General features: G+C 43.5%; 1 protein-coding gene across 14 annotated transcripts in view; it reads left to right on the top strand.

Annotated features, from left to right (window-relative positions):
- The window catches only part of LOC119976272 (transient receptor potential cation channel subfamily V member 6-like), a 177,183-nt gene that overhangs the window by 92,416 nt on the left and 64,434 nt on the right, over positions 1 to 20,333 (top strand). For 12 of the 14 annotated variants that reach the window (XR_005462894.1, XR_005462895.1, XR_005462893.1 and 9 more), the window contains 3 exons: positions 2,673 to 2,795; positions 8,773 to 8,928; positions 12,339 to 12,437. Coding sequence is in view for 10 of the 14 variants with exons in the window: in XM_038816676.1 (XP_038672604.1) it covers positions 2,673 to 2,795; positions 8,773 to 8,928; positions 12,339 to 12,437 (378 nt within the window). In the remaining 4 variants the exon portion in view is untranslated. The remainder of the gene's footprint in view (positions 1 to 2,672; positions 2,796 to 8,772; positions 8,929 to 12,338; positions 12,438 to 20,333) is intronic. The other 2 variants (XM_038816675.1, XM_038816677.1) reach the window with 2 other exon arrangements.

Here is a 20,333-nt window from a genome sequence, read left to right as displayed (position 1 = left end):
GGGGATGCTGGCGCTACCGAATCTGCAGAATTGTTATTGGGCGGCCAACACAGCTAAGGTTTGGAAGTAGGCGGTGAAGGAGAGGTCAGTATGGGGACGGATGGAGGAGATTTCCTGTAAGGATCCATTCTGAGGGCACTATTGTTGGCACTTCTTCCACTCTTGCCAGCCATGTACTCCACAAGCCGGTGGTGGTATCAGCGTTGAGGGTACGGAATTAATGTCGGCAGCACTGTAGGATGGAAGGCATGTCCCTGTAGATCCCAGTTTGCAGCACCATAGCTTTTTTCTGGCAGGGTTGGATGTGAGGTTTCTAGAGTGGGGGCGGTTGGGGATAGAGTATTTTTGGGACCTATTTGTGGGGGGGGTAACTTTGCGGAATTGGAGGAGCTTGAGGAGGTGTACTTGCTGCCAAATGGGAATGGCTTCAGGTACATGGCTTGAGGAAGGAGTTGAGTTCGTTCCCACAGCTGCTGCCTCAAGCACTCAAGGATAAGCTTTTGTCTAAGGATGAGATAGATGAGAGCAAGGAGTCAGATATATATATGGGGAGGGAGGGTGCTCCAGCGGAGGAGGTCTGGCGCAAGTGGGAGGAGGAGTTGGGAGGAGTAATGCTGGCCAGGGTGTGGAGTGAGGCGCTGCAGAGGATAAACCCGTCTTCATCATGTGCGAGAGCAAGTCTCATACAGTTTGAGGTGGTGCATAGGGCACATATGATGGGGTCTCGAATGAGGCTTTTTTTTCCAGGGGTGGAGGATAGGTATGGACACACCGCGAGAGTCCGGCGAACCATGTCAATGTATCTTAGGCGTCTTCGAAGTTGGAGAGGGCTGAAAAGTGTTTGCAAATGTAATGTGGAAGATTTTGGGAGTGGAGGTCCTGCCGATCCCGTGGGTAATGATATTTGGGAGTGTCGGAGGAGCTGGGAGTGCAGGTGGGGGGAGAAGCTGAAGTGGTAGCCTTTGCCCCCCTGATAGCTTGGAGGTGGATCTTGTTGTGCTGGCGGACCCGGAGCCGCTAAAAGCGGGCGGTACGGGTGAGTTCCTCCACGTAGAAAAAAATCAAGTTCGCCGTAAGAAGGGCGGAGGAGGAGGTGGAGGCTGTTCATTTGACTTCTTTAAGGGACAGTAACACGTCAGTGGCGGCGGTGGGGGGGGGGGGGGGTTGTTTTGTTTGGGTTTATTGTAAGATAACGATTGATAAGTAGCAACCACAACATAGGATTGATACAGGAATAGAAAAGGATAATGAAGAGTCAAAGAAAACCGTATTGATTAGGGAAAAATGCAAGGCTCTGAGATAAAAACTGTCCCTAATTAACTTGAGAGAAATTGAGCAAACAGGTCAACAGATTAACAGCAGGAAGTATTCAAATACGAGATATAGAAAAGTATAATATAAAATCAAGATTTAGAAACATATGGCTAAATAGATTAAAACTATACACAACATAAAATTAGTGAACAAAAATGAAAGATATTCATGAGGAATGTGGTAGAGAGGTGAGATGTAAAAAGAAATATGAAAAAGACAAACTGATAATGCAGGTAATATAAAGAGAAATAGAACTTGTACACGCATATAAAATGTTAAAAGTTAAAAGGAGGGTAGCTCTGAAGGCCGAAGTCTTATTGCGGAGGTTAGAATAATGCCGGAGATGTTAACTAAATACCTTGCACTGATTGTTTTTATTTGAGGAAGCAACATATTGGTCAGATAAGGAAATGCGGTAGATTTAGTCTGAATGGATTTTCAGAATAGGTTCAATAAGGTGGCTCGTGAGAGGCATTTCAGACAAATGTAGGTGTTTGTTATCAGATGAAATCCTATAGATCAAACAGAAAGTAGGTTGACATACAAATAACGATTTATGGTTCAGTGTTTTTTTTTTCATAATTGAAGAATGGTTGAAAGCGATGCACTACAGGGTTCATGTTTGTTCTCCATGTACATATATTCAACTTGGGTAAAGGGAATGTAATCTCAATAATTGTTGACTACACAAATGTGAACGTTTGACAAAGAGTCAGATGGACTAGAGGAATGGAAGGATGGATAAAATTTAACATTCGTAAGTGTAGTCATATATTTTGGGGGAAGTTGAGAATAGACTAAATGGAAAGAAATTATGTGGATGGTCAGAGAGCCTCAGAGGTTCCGCTATATCATTCCCTGAAATTATGAATACAGGTAAATAAAGCCGTAAAAAGGCCAATATAATTTTGAGTGATTAAGGCAGCGCCTATTGCATCTTTTAAGACAAAATCAGATAAATATTTGAAACAGAGGAAGATAGCAGGCTATGGAAAGAGATCAATAAATTGGAACAAATACGATGGACTGAGTGCCCTCCTTCTGTGCTGTAAACATTAAATCAAACACCTGTCCATGTTAGACCTGTTGGTACAGACCTATAAAGGAACAGGCACAAATGACTATTTTTTGTCAATGTTTTTTGTTCATACGTAGTAGAAGAAACTTGCATTTCTCTTCTTCACACTATTTACAGAAAAGTGGCATAACGCAGAACAAACAGTTAAAGCAATGTAATTATCCATGCAACAGAAAGCTGAAATTGGGCTTTTCCAGAGAATGTAATAACTATCTTTTCTGTTTTACACGATGAATGGATATGTATCTATGCTCTTAAATCTTACCTTGTTATGTTATAGGTTCTGTTGGAGAAACTGTGTTGCATGTTGCAGCATTATATAACAGTAAGGAAGCTGCAATTATATTGCTCAATGCCTTTCCATTCTTAATTGATGAACCCATTGACTGTGAGATGTACAAGGGTAAGTGGCTGCAGTCTTTCATTAAAATATCAAAATAATATATATTCATCTTTCAGAAATCACTTTTAAAAAATACATTGTGGTTTTACTTAATTTCCAATATTTTTCTTTGTTACAAGTTCAGCTTTGTCACAGTATGCCCAACTAGTATCAAGTACAGAAATGGAAATAACTGGGATCATATCATGTTTTAGTTGTCAGGGGTATTGATCCAGATCAGCACAATATCATATTATGGATGAAATTTTAAGTGATGATGACCCTGAGAGGAATGCTCTTCAACATGTTGTAAATACAAAGAAAGGTCACTTCCTTTCTTCTTCTTTTGTCCTCATCAATCTCTCAGACTTATTTTCTTCTGCAAGGTTCTGAAACAGGTTAACATTATCCCACTTTGCCCCCCCCCCCCTTCATCTGGGACTGAATTTTATGGCACACTGGGAATGGTGGTGGTGGGTCGATGTCAGGTGGGTAGACCATAATATTGGGTGCATGTCAGGGGCATTGGTCCAACACCTAACCAGACCCCCCCCCCCCACACACACACACACACACTGCAATTTTACCAGTGGTGAGGGAAGCTCCCCTGTCCATGGATCAATTGATGTCCTTAAGTGGGCAATCAATGGTACTGCCACCACTGGGAATTTACTCTATCTAGAAAGGCTGGTGCCAACTATCCAACACACTACCTTTCACTGGCCAGGTTGGTGACTGGGCAAGGAGGGAGGGGTGGTGCCTCCCTTATGGCCCTGTGTACTGGTTGTCCATCCAGGCATTATGCTCCTTCTATATTTCTCCTCCCCTTTGCTCTGTCCCCTCCTGCCCATCCCCCTCCTCCTCATCCCTCTAAGGCCTTGAATCATGGCTCAATCACAGTAGGCCTACATCGGGGATTTCTGCAGTGGCTACCACTCTTGGTGGTGCTGCTGGAACCACTGTGAAGTTGCCGGCAGCTCTGAGGTGGAGCTTCCTCCCTCATTGGGCTAGAAAGCTGCCTCAAGCTAATTAACAACCCTTGCTTAATAGCTGCAGCGTGAACAAGCTAAGCAGGAACGTGCTCACCCATGACAGCTTACACAAAAGAGTGCAAAATTCAGCCCTTGGTTTCCATTTGGTCACAACATAAGGCCAACCTAGTTCTTGTTACAAATTATGTTTAGTCTGATTGTGACCATGGTTCATTTTCTTGATCTCTCTGTGCATCTGATATTATTGACAATACCATCATGTCACCTATGTCAATCCACCCTATTTCTCCCTTTGCATCAGTCACCATAGCATTTGATGTCTTTCTTCTTCCTAGATGAGCACTGAAGCTTTAATTACTGTGAAACTTGGTGTCCTGTTTGACCTCACATTATCTTCGGGAGGGTTTAAACTACTGTGGCCGAGGGGTGGGAACCGGAACAGCAGGCCAGGAAGTGTAGAGACGGGGGAAAAGTGAGACTGAGATAAACATAGAACAGTGTAAGAGCAGGTAGAGGGAAATCGCAGGGCTCAGAGGTACTGCATTTACAGAGGCATGGCAGCTTAACATTTTGGGACATTGTTGTTTTAGACAGAACAGAAGGGGAAACAAAATAGGTAGGGGGAGTTGCATTGCTGATTAGGGAGCAGATCACAGCTGTGTTGAGCAAGGGCGCATTGGAGGGATCTTGTAGTGAGGCACTATGGGTGGAGCTCAGGAATAAGAAGGGTGAAATCAGAGTGTGGGACTGTACTTTAGACCTCCCAACAGCCCGCAGGGGACAGAGGAGCAGTTGTGCAATGAGATACTGATGAGGTGTGAAAAAAGCAGGGTAGTTGTGATGGATGGCTTTAACTTCCCCATATTGACTGGGAATCCCTTACAGCCAGGCGCTTGGATGGAGAGCAATTTGTTAGATGTGTCCAGGAGGGATTGATATAGTATGTTGACAATCCAACCAGGGAGGGGCCATACTAGACTTGGGATTGAGGAATGAGGCAGGCCAGGTGATTGATGTTTCAGTTGGGAGCATTTTGTGCTTGGCGACCAAAATTCCATAAAATTTCAAGTAGTCATGGATACAGGAACTGGGGAATGTGGATTGGGAGCAGCTATTCGAGGGCAAATCCATGTCTGACATGCGGGAGGCTTTTAAAGGGCAGTTGATTGAAGTGCAGGATAGGCATGTCCCCGCAAAAATGAAGGATAGAAATGGCAGGATTCGGGAACCATGGATGATAAAGGGAATTGTAAGCTTAATCAAAAGGAAAAAGGAAGCATACAATAGGTCTCGGCATCTGAAAATGGACAAATCGTTTGAGGAGTACACTGACAGGAGGAAGGAACTTAAACGTGGAATTAGGAGGTCTAAAAACATCTTTAGCAAACATGGTCAAGGAGAATCCCAAGGCTTTTATGCATAAATTGGGAGCAAGAGGGTAGCAAGAGAAAGAGTAGGCCCACTCAAGGACAATGGAGGGAAGTTATGCATAGAACCACAGGATGAGTACTTTGTATCGGTATTCACCAGGGAGAAGGATATGACGGATGTTGAGGTCAGGGTTAGGTGTGTGAACGCTCTGGAGAACGTCAATATATCAAAGGAGGAAGTGCTGAGTATCATAAATGACATTTAGGTAGACAAGTCCCCCGGACCAGGTGGGATCTATCCCAGGTGTGAAAAAAGCAGTTGTGATGGATGGCTTTAACTTCCCCCATATGGCACCCACCACTCTACATGAAAAAGGTTACCCTGCATATCTCCCTTAAACTTTCCCCCTCTCATCTTGTAATTGACACTTGCTGCCTTGGAAAAAGCCTCTGGCTATCCACCTTGTCGGAATGGAGATCTGTAGCCAGTAGTGTTCCGCAGGGATCAATGCTGAGACCTCTGTTGTTTGTAGTGGATATATAAATGATCTGGAAGAAATTGTGGGTGATCTGATTAGTAAGTCTGCGGATGATACGAAGATTGGCGGAGTTGCTGAGAATGTCGAGGATTGTCAGAGGATACAACAGGATATAGATAGATTGGAGACTTGGGCACAGAAATGTCAGGTGGAATTTAATCCGAGCAAATGAGAGGTGATGTATTTTGGAGGATCAAATCTAGGTATGAATTATACTGTAAATGGCAGAACCCTGAGGAACATTAACATACAGAGGGATCTGTGCGTGCAGATCCACAGTTCCCTAAAAGTGACAACACAGGTAGCCAAGATGATTAAGAAGGCATATGGCATACTTGCCTTCATCAACCGGAGCATTGAGTACAAGAGTTGGGAAATCATGTTGCAGCTCTATAAAACCTTGGTTAGGCCGTATTTGGAGTATTGCGGCAATTCTGGTCACCACATTATCAGAAAGACGTGGTAGCTTTGGAGAGAGTGCAAAGACGGTTCACCAGGATGTTGCCTGTCCTCAAGGATGTTGGCTGAGGAGAGGTTGAATAAACTTGGATTGTTTTCACTGGAAAGATGGAGGCTGAGGGGAGACCTAATAGAGGTCTACAAAATTGAGAGGCATAGAAAGGGTGGATAGCCAGAGGCTTTTTCCAAGACAGCAAGTGTCAATTACAAGATGAGAGGGGGAAAGTTTAAGGGAGATGTGCAGGGTAACCTTTTCACGCAGAGAGTGGTGGGTGCCTGGAATGCGCTGCCAGAGTATATGGTGGAAGCAGGCACATTAGCAACATTTACGAGGCATCTGGATGGGTACATGAATAGGGAGGAAATAGAGGAATGGGGACCAGTCAGGGCAGAAGGTTTTTTTTAGATGGGCATCATGATCAGCACAGGCTTGGAGGGCCGAAGGGCCTGTTCATGTGTTGTACTTTTCTTTGTTTTTTTGTTCAAGTCTTATATCTAGTCGATTGGCAAGATCTTCTGGCTAAGATTTGTCTTTTCCCCTCCTGGCCTCGCAAACCTTCTCCTACGTAATAACCAACATATCCAGAATATTACCGTCCTCGTCCTATCCAACACAATATCTTGTCTATCTATCATTTCTACCCTGATTTTCATTGGCTTCTTAACTCATTACGCATTTCAAAATCCTTATCCTCATCCACAAATCCCTCCATCACCTTCCTGCATATGTAAAACCTGTCCTATAACCTTCCATATATTCACTACTCAATCTACTGTGTGTTTTCCCTTTTGCTCTACCATCTCTGGCATTACCTTCCCCAATCTCTTCTCCCCCTCCACTCTCAAACTCTTTTTGAAATCCCTTTGGCTGACTTAATCCATCCTCACCTTCAAAAGTTCCTTACAAGCTACTTCTTTAACTCTACCTTTGGTCATCTCTTATAGTTTCCTCCCTTTCCTCCTGGGTCACAAACTATGAAACATCTTGGGACATTTTACTATACTAAAGTTGCTTCATAACTAACTTTTTGTTAGTATCAGGAAAGAATGTTATACTCAAGAATAAAATGCTTTCTTGCCCAGGTCTGGTGTAGCACAGCCATCTGCACAATGAAGTATCCTAAACTTTATGTCTGAGTTCTAAAGTTAAAAGAGGAGAGTACCAAGGTGATGTTTTGGATTTCCGTAGCAACTATCTTTGTGCCATTTCTGATTGAGTTATTAGCCTATCGGAAGTTTAAACGTCCAACACCATTTCAGTGTGTATTCTAGGACTTCCGCAGGATCTCCCGCATCTCTCAACCTGCAACGGACGATTTGGGTCCTTTAATATTCTGACTAAAAATCAATTGCTTCCCTTTCCAGATGTTTGCATTTTAGTAAGTTTCCATCAGTGGATTGCATACCTCCTACTTCTGGTGACTATTTTAAAACTCTTGCGACAATGAACACATAGAATTACTTTTTGAAAGAGGACAGGATTCTCATTCCTGTTTCCCAAACTCTCCATGCCGATGAAACGCAGGTTGGAAAACTCACAAATGCCAGCAACAGAGGACAATTTTGGACGAGGCAGCCAATTAATTGCCTGCCTTTGTCAGTCCTGTCCAATTATGGACGGAGGGTGGGCTCCAGTCTGCAGGGCCAGCAGGAGGGAATCCAGTAGTTAAAGATAAGCAGCATATCCCTCAGATGGTGATGGCATCTGTTTTTCTTGGGAGACGATGGACTGTGCCTGGAACCTATATCACTTTTAGTTGAACAGCATCTTTTGTGGCTGTAAAGGCTGATTCATGAGGGACAGTCCCTTCTGCAGTGCCACAGGTGAATGGGATAAGCCTGTTTTTTCCTTCCAAACGGTCATTTCTTTTATCCTCTGCCTTTTTCTCACCCTCCCTGACTGTGTGTCCCCAGGAAGTCCGCTCAGCAGCATCAGAGGTAGGTACCAAGGTGAAATGTGTAAGAAGACATAAAGGCACCCCATTCCCAGTCAAAAAAATGGAAATAAGGCGGCCAGAAATGTGAAGGCCATCGGGGAAAAGATCCATCACAAGAACGGGCACAGTCACAGTCGTGGCCGTGTCTTATAGCGACACTTTCCACAATGAACAGAGCCTCCGGCTCCAAAGGCTACCAAGTCTGCCACTGGGAGGCCACCAACATTTCCTGATGAAACAGGTACCCCCGTGGAAAATGCAGTCGACATCGGGAGATTGTTCTTGACTAAACCCTGAAGGGATGCAATTGGTTACCGGGCTAGTTGGGTAACCTTCCCAGCCACCACACCAACTCCTGCAGAATCTGCTGGAAGCAGAAACGTGTCTTGGGACCGGCCTGACAGGATTTCTCTCCTATTTTCAAGCCCCCGCATCTCTAAACCCATGTCCATTGGCCACTGGACCTTCAGCCCATGATATTAGATTAAAATATCTACTGGAGTTGGGACAATCATATAATTTACAAATCGATGAAAATGTCTCAGTTGTTTATTCAAGGGCCACCCCCAGCCCGAACATATTTAATTGTGTATTTACAAATTATTAATTCTTGCAGTAAATATGCCACATCAAGTTGAAGAATGTACTTTATATACACGTTATTACTTGACGAGATTTAATTTACAATAATACTAGAATAGATGATCTGTCTTCAGGTGAAACTGCACTGCACATTGCAGTGGTGAATCAGAATGTGGATCTTATTAAGGAGCTGCTGGCACTAAATGCAGACATAAAACATTCTCGTGCTGTAGGGACGTTTTTCACTCCAGGAAAAGATTGTCGATGTTATTATGGTACGGTAAGATTTCTTAACTGCATTTACAATAAAACCGTAGTTGTGCAGTTTTAAGACATGATGCAATGGTGGTACAGGTTTGATTCCAATCCAGGTGGTAGTAATATGTGCTACAATTGATCTCAGTATCACCAGTTTAAGGGAGGCAATAGATCAAGAGGATCCTAAATGTCATACAGTGAATCCTGCTAGATTTCTGCCTGAGGCATAGTGGTTAGCACTGCTGCCTCACAGCACCAGGGACTTGGGTACAATTCTGGCCTCATTGTGGAGTTGGTGCGTTCTCCCTGTGACTGTGTGGGTTTCCTCCGGGTGTTCCAGTTTCCTCCCACTGTCCAAAGATGTGCATGTTAGGTGGATTGGCCATGCTAAATTGCCCCTTAGTATTCATAGATGTGCAGGTTAGGTGGGGTTATGGGGATGGCGTGGCTGGGTGGGCCTAAATTGGATCAGTGCAAACTTGATGGGTCAAATGGCCTCTTTCTGCACTGTAGAATTCCATGATTCCAGAAAGGGAAAGAGAATATGTTCAGACGGCTGTATTGTTGACAGTAACCGGTCAAATTCATATCCGAAGAATTGCCACATCAGAGGGAGATTGGAGGAACGCTAGTATTTATAAAAATGCATATCCATATATACTGCTTTCGGGACAGGAGGAAATGAAATTGAGACTGAGGGGGAAGAAAAGTTTTTATGTTGTGTCATTCCGTCATGTTCATGTGTTTGTGATAATCCTCCTTCACAGAAGCTATTCTGTCTCCGGAGTTGATATGGTGAAAGTAACCCATTTTACACCTCTACCCGTTGTTTTTATTTCCATTGACTTGAATGAAAATGAAAGAAAAGAGTGAGATGTAAAACAGGCTGCCACTTCGTGGCCACCCATTTAAAAAAAAAATTGCTCATAGGTTTTCTCAGCCTTAATTGTCCTCGAGCGGGTGGTGGTAACTAGCCTTTTTGCACTGCCGCAGTCCATGAGGTGTAGGTGCTCCCACAATGCTGTTACAGGGGAATGGGCTGGGAGTTTCAGGATTTTGCCCAAGTGATAGTGGGATGTCGATTTAGTTCCAAATCACGATGGTGAGGGCACAGTCAAAATCTGCCTCAATGTTGTTGACACCGAAATACTTCCACTAACCTTATTTTAGAGACTTTATATTGATAAAAATATAAAATCAAGGATGGAGAACGACTGTTGAAATGCATCTTTATGGTATTTGAACTTTCTCAATTGAACATCAAATTGGATTTGAATAAGCCAGACGTTTTTATTTCTATAAATGTTTCCTACTGTTCTATGTTAACCTAGGAATCAAAATATCTTTCAGTATCTGTTATAAATCTACTCTTAAATAAGTTACGTTCACGTCCTTATATTGACTGGTTTAGCTTGATATTCTGGATTTACCTTATCTGTACCCTTTAATCCGTAAGCCTCAATGTGTTCTTGCTTTAACCATTTCCTTCATTTTTTTAAATGTTTGTAATGGGGATTTTCTTCCAGGCCTACTGCAAGTCTTAGTGACTTGCTGTGTTTTCATATTCCCAATAACCTCCTCAAATCATGTTTGGATGCTGTTAGATTTTTATGCAAACAGAAGCAGGTTATTAAATTTAATTCACAAAATAATTTCCAAATGCCTCGCACCCATACTTTAAAAAGCAGAAGTCTTTAATTTGTATCTTAGAATGGCACAGAGGACACCATTTGACCCATTATGCCTATCTCTGATCTTTGAAACAGCTGTCCAATCAGTTCCAATCCATAGTCTTTCCTCAAAGGCCAGCAATTGTTTTCTTTTCAAATATTTATCCAGTTCTCGTTTGAAATTTATGATTGAATCTGCTCCTTCTCAGGCAATGCATTCCAGATCATCATAACTTGTTCCATAAAATAATTTCTCCTCATCTCCCCTCTGGTTCATTTGCTAATTAATTTAGATTTACCAACAGTTTCTTCTGATTTACTCTATCAATGCACTTTAGAGTTTGACTGTCTCTGTCCAATCTCCCTGTAACCTCTCTGTTGTAGGGACAACGCAAAGTTTCTCTAGCCTTTTCCTGCAATTGAAGCCTTTCATCCCTGATACAATTCTAGTAAATTACCCCTGTGCTCTTTCAAAGGAATTACATCCTTCCGAAGGTGACCTTTCTACTATAAGTGCTGTCAACCTTTTAAGTACCTCCTCTACACCCTTTTGTATCTATTAACTCCTCCTTCTTTCCTGTGGCATTGACAGCATCCTCTTTATTGTTGACAGAAGCATTGATTTAGTACCTGAGCCATCACAGGATGGTCTCCTTTTTGGTTCTAATCAGCCCGCACTTCCTTTTGATTGCCTTTTTACTATTTATATGTCCCTCCTGCCTTAGAAGTGGTCCCATGGTCCCAGGAATCTGAAATCTTGTCTCTTGCATCTTTTCTTCACTCATACTTATCTTTGGCCCGATGTTCTCTAGCAAGTAGAGATTACTGCATTTCAGATCCATTCTTTAACTTCACGCCTCGCTCCTGAAACACAGCAGGATCTCAACCTGGTTCCTCATTGGTCCGTATATAGACCAATCCTAATGAACTGTCCCCTTTCCTTTGTAAAATGTTTCACCAATTCAGATGGCAGAATACAATGAGAGCTAGAATTAGTTCTTCAAAGGTCATTCAATATCTATTTTAAAAATGTTTTACTGTAACAAGAATCATGTATATTGTGCAAATTTTCTGCCCTATCCAGCATGTCAGCTCTTCAGAAAATTAATATAAAATAACTGTTACTACATATTTTACATAATTTCTCCAAATTAACCATTTTTTCACTCAAATTTTGTTTCGGAATTCGAATGTTACATTTTCGTAACAAGAACCTCGACTAAGTGGAAGCGCCTTCTGATCGGCAGAGCAGGTTTTTTTTGCATATTGTTTTTGTAACCAACTCCTTCCTCAATTCCGCCAAGTTTGGATGGAGTACAGAACATAATTTTGGTACAAACAAAAGCAGTTTATATGAACACAGAAAACAGGTTATCCACCTGCTTTCCGAACAGGTCACATCGTGCTCCAGGGCAGTTACAAGGTGGATTCTACAACACTGGTGGAAACAGATAGACAGCTTCAGATGTGTATACATTCCTTCTTTGAATTTGTTTTAATTATTATTAATTGTTAGAATCTCACTTTGTGCCACATTTAATAGGTTCCTGTGGAAAAATTGCAAAATCCATTCACGTTTATGACTTATGTCGATTTATTTGATGTATTCTCATTCTGCAATGAGCAGTGCTAAAGAAAAATGCTACATGGTGATAATAGTCGGAGACGTTTTTCTGCAAAAACATGAATCTTTGAAGATCGCTTCCATGCTTTCTTAAAATAGTGGTAATTAATTTTTCTTTCTTTTTATATGTCAGGGGAATATGCTTTATCCTTTGCAGCCTGCATAGGAAATGAACAAATAGTTAAAATGATTGTGGCACATGGAGCACCTTTAAATGCACAAGATAAACAAGGTATGAGTATTATTTATGTGTCATTTGATATAATTCTTGTTGAAGCTATTTCCAGATTTTATGCCATTCATTGTTTCTGGATATTACAACAAAACATCTTGGCTCAAATGCAATCACCAGATTTTCAGATATAGCAGTTCAAAGCAACTCTCATCCTTTCTCTCTGAACAAAGAAAATGAGTGTTTATTTGCTAAATTAAACCCAAAACCCATTTATTTAATTCCTACTTTCCAACCTACCTTGAACCTTCTCTTCCCAGATCTGCCGAGTCCAGGTTCATTGATTGTGATTGTTCCACAGCTTTTGCGAATATCTGTTTTGCACTTTGCCATATCCCAGGTCCATTGTTTCAATGCATATTCTCCAGCCCTACATTACTCTTGATTCCTCATCTGGATAGAGCTTGAGAACAAAGGGTTAAGGAGACTAGGGATTCTCCAGCCGTTAGTTGGCGGCAGGATTCCCAGATCCTGCTGGAAGCGCACAACTGCCTGCGGGTTCCCCGGAGGTGTGGGGTATTTTCAATGGGACTTCCAATTGACAAGTGGGTGGGAGGAGAGAATCCTGCCACCAGCGAACAGTGCACAAAATTCTCTGACCTCGCTAGCTGCGGTAGCGGCACAGTGGCACAGTGGTTAGTACTGCTACCTCACCGCACCAAGGACCCGTGTTCAATTCTGGCCTTGGGTGACTGTGTGGAGTTTGCATGTTCTGCTCGTGTCAACGGTGTTTCCTCCGGATGCTCCGGCTTCCTCCCACAATCTAAAGATGTGCAGGTGAAGTGGAGTTATAGGGATAGGGAGAGTGGGCTTGGGTAGGGTGTCCGTTCTGAGGGTTGGTACAGACTCAATGGCCTTAATTCCAGCCCCACTTGATCCGGAGTCACAGGTGAAATTAGATTTTACTTGAAATACCCAAAGACCTTAGTTGAACCCAATAAACTACAGTCATCAGGGGCGAGATTCTCCCCTACCCAGCGGGGCGGGGGTCCCGGCATGATGGAGTGGCGTGAACCACTCCGGCGTCGGGCCGCCCCAAAGGTGCGGAGGTCGTCACACCTTTAGGGGCCAAGCCCTAACATTGAGGGGCTAGACCCGCGTCGGAGTGGTTGGCGCTCCGCCGGCCGGCGGGAACGGCCTTTGGCACCACGCCAGCCGGGGCCGAGGGGACTTCGCCGGCCAGCGGAAGTCCGCACATGCGCCGGAGCGTCAGCGGCTGCTGACGTCATCCCCACGCATGCGCAGGGGAGGGGGTCACTTCTGCCTCCCCCATGGTGAAGACTATGGCGAAGGCGGAAGGAAAAGAGTGCCCCCACGGCACAGGCCCTCCCGCCGATCGGTAGGCCCCGATCGTGCCACCTGGTCCCGCCGGTAAGGTAGGTGGTTTGGTCCACACCGGCGGGAGAGGCATGACAGCGGCGGGACTTCGGCCCATCGCGGGCTGGAGAATCGCCGAAGGGGGCCTGCCGACCGACGTGGTGCGATTCCCACCCCTGCTGAATCTGTGATGCCGGAGACTTCGGGACACGGCGGGGGCGGGATTGACGCCGGCCCCCGGCGATTCTCCGACCCGGCAGGGGGTCGGAGAATCCCACCCCAGGTTTGTAACTTTAAAACACAAGTAACCTTTTGTTATGTACAGTATTATAATTAAACGGTCAGAACATATAATTGGCTATCTACTACCCCTTTCCCAACTCCCCCTTTCTAACTCTGTGGTGCAGGAAAGAAACTACAAATAAAAATAAAAGGATAAGGATCTCTGATGCACTGGGATGACTTCCAGTCAATGTCGTTCTGAAGTTCAGGCTTTATTTTGGTACTTCTGGCAATGCTGTCTACCTACACAGCAGACTGCATAATCTCAGGTTCACAGCACAGCACTCACTGCTTTCAGAACAATATAGAAGTTCTTTCGCTTTGGCAGGTAGGAGAGAGAAAGAGAACATTACTTTCACATCAAAAGTCCAAACACTTCTGCTAAGTTCTCTCAGAAAGCATCATGCAGGAACAAATCACTGTCCCTGGCAAGCCCATCGTTTGCCAGTTAGCCAATCAAACTGATTACCTCCAAAGCTGGTTCCTCAGATCCAGTCGATGCCGAGGAGTCTGACTTAACTCCAAAATACAAAACTTGCGGGTCCTGGCAAGCAGGCTGTTTCAACTTGAGTCTTCTGCTTAAAGTCACATCCTGATTTTGGGTCCACAGACCAAAATAAGAAAATAAATGAGAACAAATGAAATAAATAGGAATGAGTCTTACAACTCCAGGAGGACAAGGGCAGGCCAATGAGGTGAACATAGACGTAGCAAATGAAAGTTAATTCCAAGAAGTGTGCAGAGAAGTGTGAAATTATACATTCTGGTAAGGGAGAGGCAATATAAATTATTCTAAAGGTGGTGCAGGAACAGCGAGACCTGGGGATCTATATTTAAGGTGGCAGGGCGGCAGGTTGAGAATGTGATTCAAAGATAAGTGGGATCCTGTATTTTATAAGTAGATGTATGGGATCCTAGGCTTTATAAATAAGGGAATAGAGTATAAATGTAAGGAAGTTATGGTGAATCTTTATAAAACACTTGGTTTGTCCCGAGCTGGGACATTGGGTCCAACTCTTGGCATCACACTTTCGAAAAAATGTGGAGACTTTAGAGGGGGGGGCGAAGAAATGATTTATGAGAACGGTTCCAGGGATGTGGCACTTCACATGCACGGATAGGTTGAAGAAGTTGGGATTGTTCTCCTTGGAAAAGGTCAGGTTGATAGGAGATTTGATAGAAGTGCTCAATATCATGAGGGGTCCAGACAAATAGATGGTAAGAAACTGTAGAAGGTCTGAGAACCAAAGGAAAATGATTTAAGATGATTAGCAAAGAAAGTGGCATGAAGAAAAACATTTTCACACAGTGAGTGGTTAGGATGTGAAATGCACTGCATGGGGATATGGTGGAGGTGAAAGGTGATTCAATCATGGCTTTCAGAAGGGAATTGTATAAACAACCAAAGAGAAAAACATTTGCTGGGCTATGAAGCAAAGATGAGGAGTGGGACTAGCTGATTTTGTCTTGTAGGTAACTGAGATGGACATGACAAACCAAATGGCCTCTTTTTGGTTTTGTGAAGGATAGGTCATGCCTCACGAACTTGGGCGAGATTTTTCGAGGAGGTGACAAAGATGATTGATAAGGGGAGGGCGGTGGATGTTATTTACATGGACTTCAGTAAAGCCTTTGACAAGGTGCCTCATGGCAGACTGGTACAAAAGATTAAGTCACACGGGATCAGCGTTGAGGTGGCAAGATGGATACGGAACTGGCTCAGTCACAGAAGGCAAAGGGTAGTTGTAGAAGTGTGTTTTTCTGAATGGAAAGTTGTGACTAGTGGTGTTCCACAGTGATCTGTGCTAGGGTCTCTGTTGTTTGTAGTATACTTAAATGATTTGGAGGAAAATGTAGCTGGTCTGATCAGTAAGTTTGAAGGTGACACCAAGGTTGGTGGAGTGGCAGATAATGTTGATACATAGATGCATAGATACATAGAAGAAAAGAGCAGGAGGAGGCCTTTTGGCCTTTCGAGCCTGCTCCGCCATTTATCCCGATCATGGCTGATCATCCAACTCAATAACCTAATCCTGCTTTCTCCGCATAGCCTTTGATCCCATTCTCCCCAAGTCTTGAATTTATTCAATGTTTTAGCATCAACTATTTCCTGTGGATAAAGTAGATGGGCAGGCACTCTTTCCGAGGTGCAGGGTCAGTCACCTGGGGGCATAGGTTTAAGGTCCATGGGGCAAAGTATAGAGGAGATGTGTGAGGCAGATGTTTTATGCAGACAGTGGTGAGTGCCTGGAACGTGTTGCCAGGAGAGGTTGTGGAAACAGATACATAAACAGCGTTCAAAAGGCATCTCAACAAATACATGGATAGGGCGGTTATGGAGGGATATGGCACCAAGAAGTGATGAGGGTTTTGGCCAAGGTTGGTATCATGACTGGTACAGGCTTGGAGGGCCGAAGGGCCTGGTCCTGTGCTGTCTTGTTCTTTATTCTTTGTTTTTGTGCTATAACCATTTCTAGGATTATTTTATGATCGCCATACAGCAATAATTTTGATTAGAATCTTCTCGGCTGTGACATGATACTCTAGTGCCACTGATATTTTTAATCATTGCATCTACTATACAACAGATAATTGCACACCAAATGCCAGAGAGGTTGTGTAATGTGAACTTCTAAGCAGAGCCGATTTTCATGTTTCTACCTGTACTACATTCATTCATTCATTTATTTAACACCCAATACTTTCTCAGGGTATTTGTGAGCCCCAAACTGGAGTACTATCTACAGTCTTGCTCTCCTTACCCAAGGAAGGATGGAATTGGACAGAATGCAACAAAGGTTCACTAGACTAGTTCCTGGCATCTGGAGATTGTCCAATGAGGAATGATTTTTTGTTATTCGTTTATGGGATGTGAGTGTCACTGGCTTGGCGGACATTTATTGTCCATCCTTATTTGCCCTTAGAAGGTGCTGGTGAGCTGCGTTCTTAAAGTCGTCTTAGAGAGGGAGTTCCACGATTTTGACCCTGCAACAGTGAAGGAACGGCAAAATGTTTCCAATTCAGGACGATAAGTGGCTTGGAGGGGAATTTCCAAGTGGTGTCCCATGTGTATTTTGCTCTTGTCCTGCTCGAAGATTGCGGTTGTGGGTTTGGAAGATGCTCTCAAAGAAGCCTTAGTGAGTTCTTCCAGTGTATCTTGTAGATGGTACACACTGTGCCATTGTGCGTTTGTGGTGGAGGGAGTCAATATTTGTAGATTGGGTGCCAATCACGGGGGCTGCTTTATCCTGAATGGTATTAAGCTTCTTGTGTTGTTGGAGCTTCATTCATCCAAGCAAACAGTGTATTTCATCACATTCCCGCCTGTGCCTTATAGACGGATGGATATCTTTTGACGTCTCTCGATCTGATTATTTTCAACTTGCTGTGACCTTACTTAACCTTACGTTAACTCCAGACTTCTTGGAAACTTCGCTTCATTTTTCTAGTTTGCTTAACTAGCTAGACTTTAGGGTCCGGCATGTGTTTTCTTAACCATTCGTCCCGAGTACGGCATTTCTTATAGCAAGGCTGAGAAAGATTTTCCCTCTTTAGCCTTCTAAAACCAACTGCTTCCAGCAGAGCTGCGAGAACTGCCTTTTCTCACTACCTATCTCTAACTGCTATAAAGTTAGCTGAACCATAACTTGATACCATAGATAATTCAGTTTTGGATGAGTTGCTGGCTCAGGGTTTCCTCTCCGTTGGCGGGATTCTCTGGCCGTGCTCGCCCAGCAAACGGAAATTGCTGCTCAAGGTCAATGAACCTTTACATGACCCGCGTCTCGCCCGTGGCGATCTTACGGCGCGGCCGAAGAATCCAGTGTTTTCTCCCTGCCTCTGAGATGTGCTAGTTTTCGATGGATACTGCACCCTCTTTTATTTGATTACAGCAATCCAGGGGATGCTTCTCCCATACTTGAAGTAAATCCTGAAAATCCTAAAGAAAGCCTCCCAAGTGTTTTCCAAGTGCAGGCTTGACCAATCGTTACAAGTGAGGGAGCACGTTTCAATTTTTTTTGTCACTCAGTGAACCAAAAAGCAAATTTCAGAAAGACAAGGCACTTGAAATTAATCCCATTGTTAATCAAAACAACAAAAAAGTGTGTTTTTATGAATCAGCTTCAAATGAGAATAATCTATTCATTAATCTTCTGGTCACTATGTCGAACGCTGATTTTGTGAGCTACCTGGCATTATTTTTGTTTGCACAATTGATCAATAGCTGCCTGCACACTCGATGCAGCCATACAGAGTATTTCAGATAGATGTCCATTTGTCAGGAGTGATCTTAATTTTGTTTTGACATTTTTCTTTCTCGAAAAAAGCCATTCATAGTAATGTGTGCTGCCAAACCAGTGCAATGAATCAAAGGGAATGTTTTGAAAGATTTGGAATTCCCACAACTAAAAGTGCTGAAGGAAAGTTCCACAATTTGCCTATTCTGGGATAGTGTAAGGTTCTGCCTCTGGATGGGAAACAAAATTCTAAGATTCTAGATTTAGATACAGATTGCACAGCGTGAAGCCCAGTTCCAAAGTGGGACTTGTCATCCAAATTAACACTGAGGTCCGTGCCCCCCTCCCACCTCAGTCTGTAGCGAGGGGAACAATTTGTGCCTGTTGTCTTGTTTCTAAAAAAGGGGCTGACTACATCTCGCTTGTGATACTTTTTTTGTAACTTAATGACTTGCTTGTCCATCCCACAGCTGCACACCCAGAAGCCTTTAAATTTCAGGGACCATGCATCTTCTCACTGGTGACATTTGTCTACTGACTCTCCTCAACCCAACGCTTGAAAGATAAACGCCTTCCTCCTTGTCATATTCCAGGATTCTGCTGCCACATGTGCCCTGCCTCACCAGTGCTGTGTAAGGTCCAAAACGGTAGCAGAATGGAATGCAGACTGATGCCTGAGTGAAAATATGGCGGTTGTAGCTCCCGAATCTCACAGAAATGCGCTGGATATTGCTCATATTATTGCCAGCAACACAAAGGTGGAAAAGTAACCGAGTATTGGAACAAGTCCCAGCTACATTACAAGTTGTGCTACCTCTGATCCGCATCCTTCACCCTTGTCTCTGAAAGGTTGGCAGATTGGATAGAAATCTTTGGCGGGACTGCCTCTGGTCCACGGGCCGTATGTTAGACAACCCTGTTGCAGCACCTCTTTTGACCTCCATGTGAGCGCATCCCAGACTCAAGCAGGCCATAGAAGATTTGCATTGGTAAGTGAGTGTCAGGCATTTTGGCTACATGACCAGCCCACCTCAATATGGTGTGGATGATTGGCATACCAACTTGGGGGAGCACGTCTGTCATGCCATCTGATCATCGGGAGCTTCCAAAGGCAGCTTATTTGAAAATGGTCGAGCTTCTTGGTACGATGTGGGTACACAGAGTTTAGTACAATATTACTGAAACGCACCTTTTGCAATAATTGAAATGTAGTTCTAAGAAGGTTTATAATCTGAGCCAGAATATGTTTTACGTTTGATTTGAAGCTCGTCTCTTAAGTTGCTAAATAGATGGTGAACTTCAAAAAAAGGCAGGTATCATATCGTTTACAGAAAATTGCTGCATTTAACATGCTTGTGTGTTGTTTGACACCTTGGTTAGCACCTGAAAATGTCCAATGCGGCATGATGCCATGCTACAGTCAGGTATGCACGATATTACAGAATTGCACGGTCTCATATAGAAAAACGCAAGGAGAACACAGGAAACAGAATAAAGTGGACAGGAACACGCAATTGAACAGGGACTTCCTCAAATCAAGAGTGACAGATTCAGAATTTACCGACTACAGAACCAACAAAGCGCACACTGAGCTATGGTGTTCTTTTAACTTGAGTGTATCTGCCAGAATTTTAAATTTGGACAGCTGGAGAGAACCATTATCTTCGAGGCAGGATGCCCAGTGATGACAGACTGAGATATCAACTGCGTTCAAGCTAGTAAAATACTCAGCCTCACCAAACCATACAAATGACTGGGCACAGAAATCTCAACCACGGTGACCCAACTTCCCCTGTGTTCTGTAAACTTGCCTTCCAAGCTCCAGCCAGGTGAACTACACATTCCTCCTCGCTGAAGTAATAAGGGTGCCCAAATTTGTCGATGAACGAACAAAATAATTTGAAAGCTTATTTGAAATATTATAATTTTTTAAAATAAATTTAGTGTACCCAATCATTTTTCCAATTAAGGGGCAATTTAGCGTGGCCAATCCACCTAGCTTGCACGTTTTTGGGTTGTGGGGGCGAAACCCATGCAGACACGGGGAGAATGTGCAAAC

The sequence above is a fragment of the Scyliorhinus canicula genome, chromosome 13, assembly GCF_902713615.1.
Source record: "Scyliorhinus canicula chromosome 13, sScyCan1.1, whole genome shotgun sequence".
In the NCBI taxonomy this organism is placed as follows: Eukaryota; Metazoa; Chordata; class Chondrichthyes; order Carcharhiniformes; family Scyliorhinidae; genus Scyliorhinus; species Scyliorhinus canicula.
The sequence above is the reverse complement of the archived record's forward strand: the minus strand, read 5'-3'. Positions and strand labels throughout refer to the sequence as shown.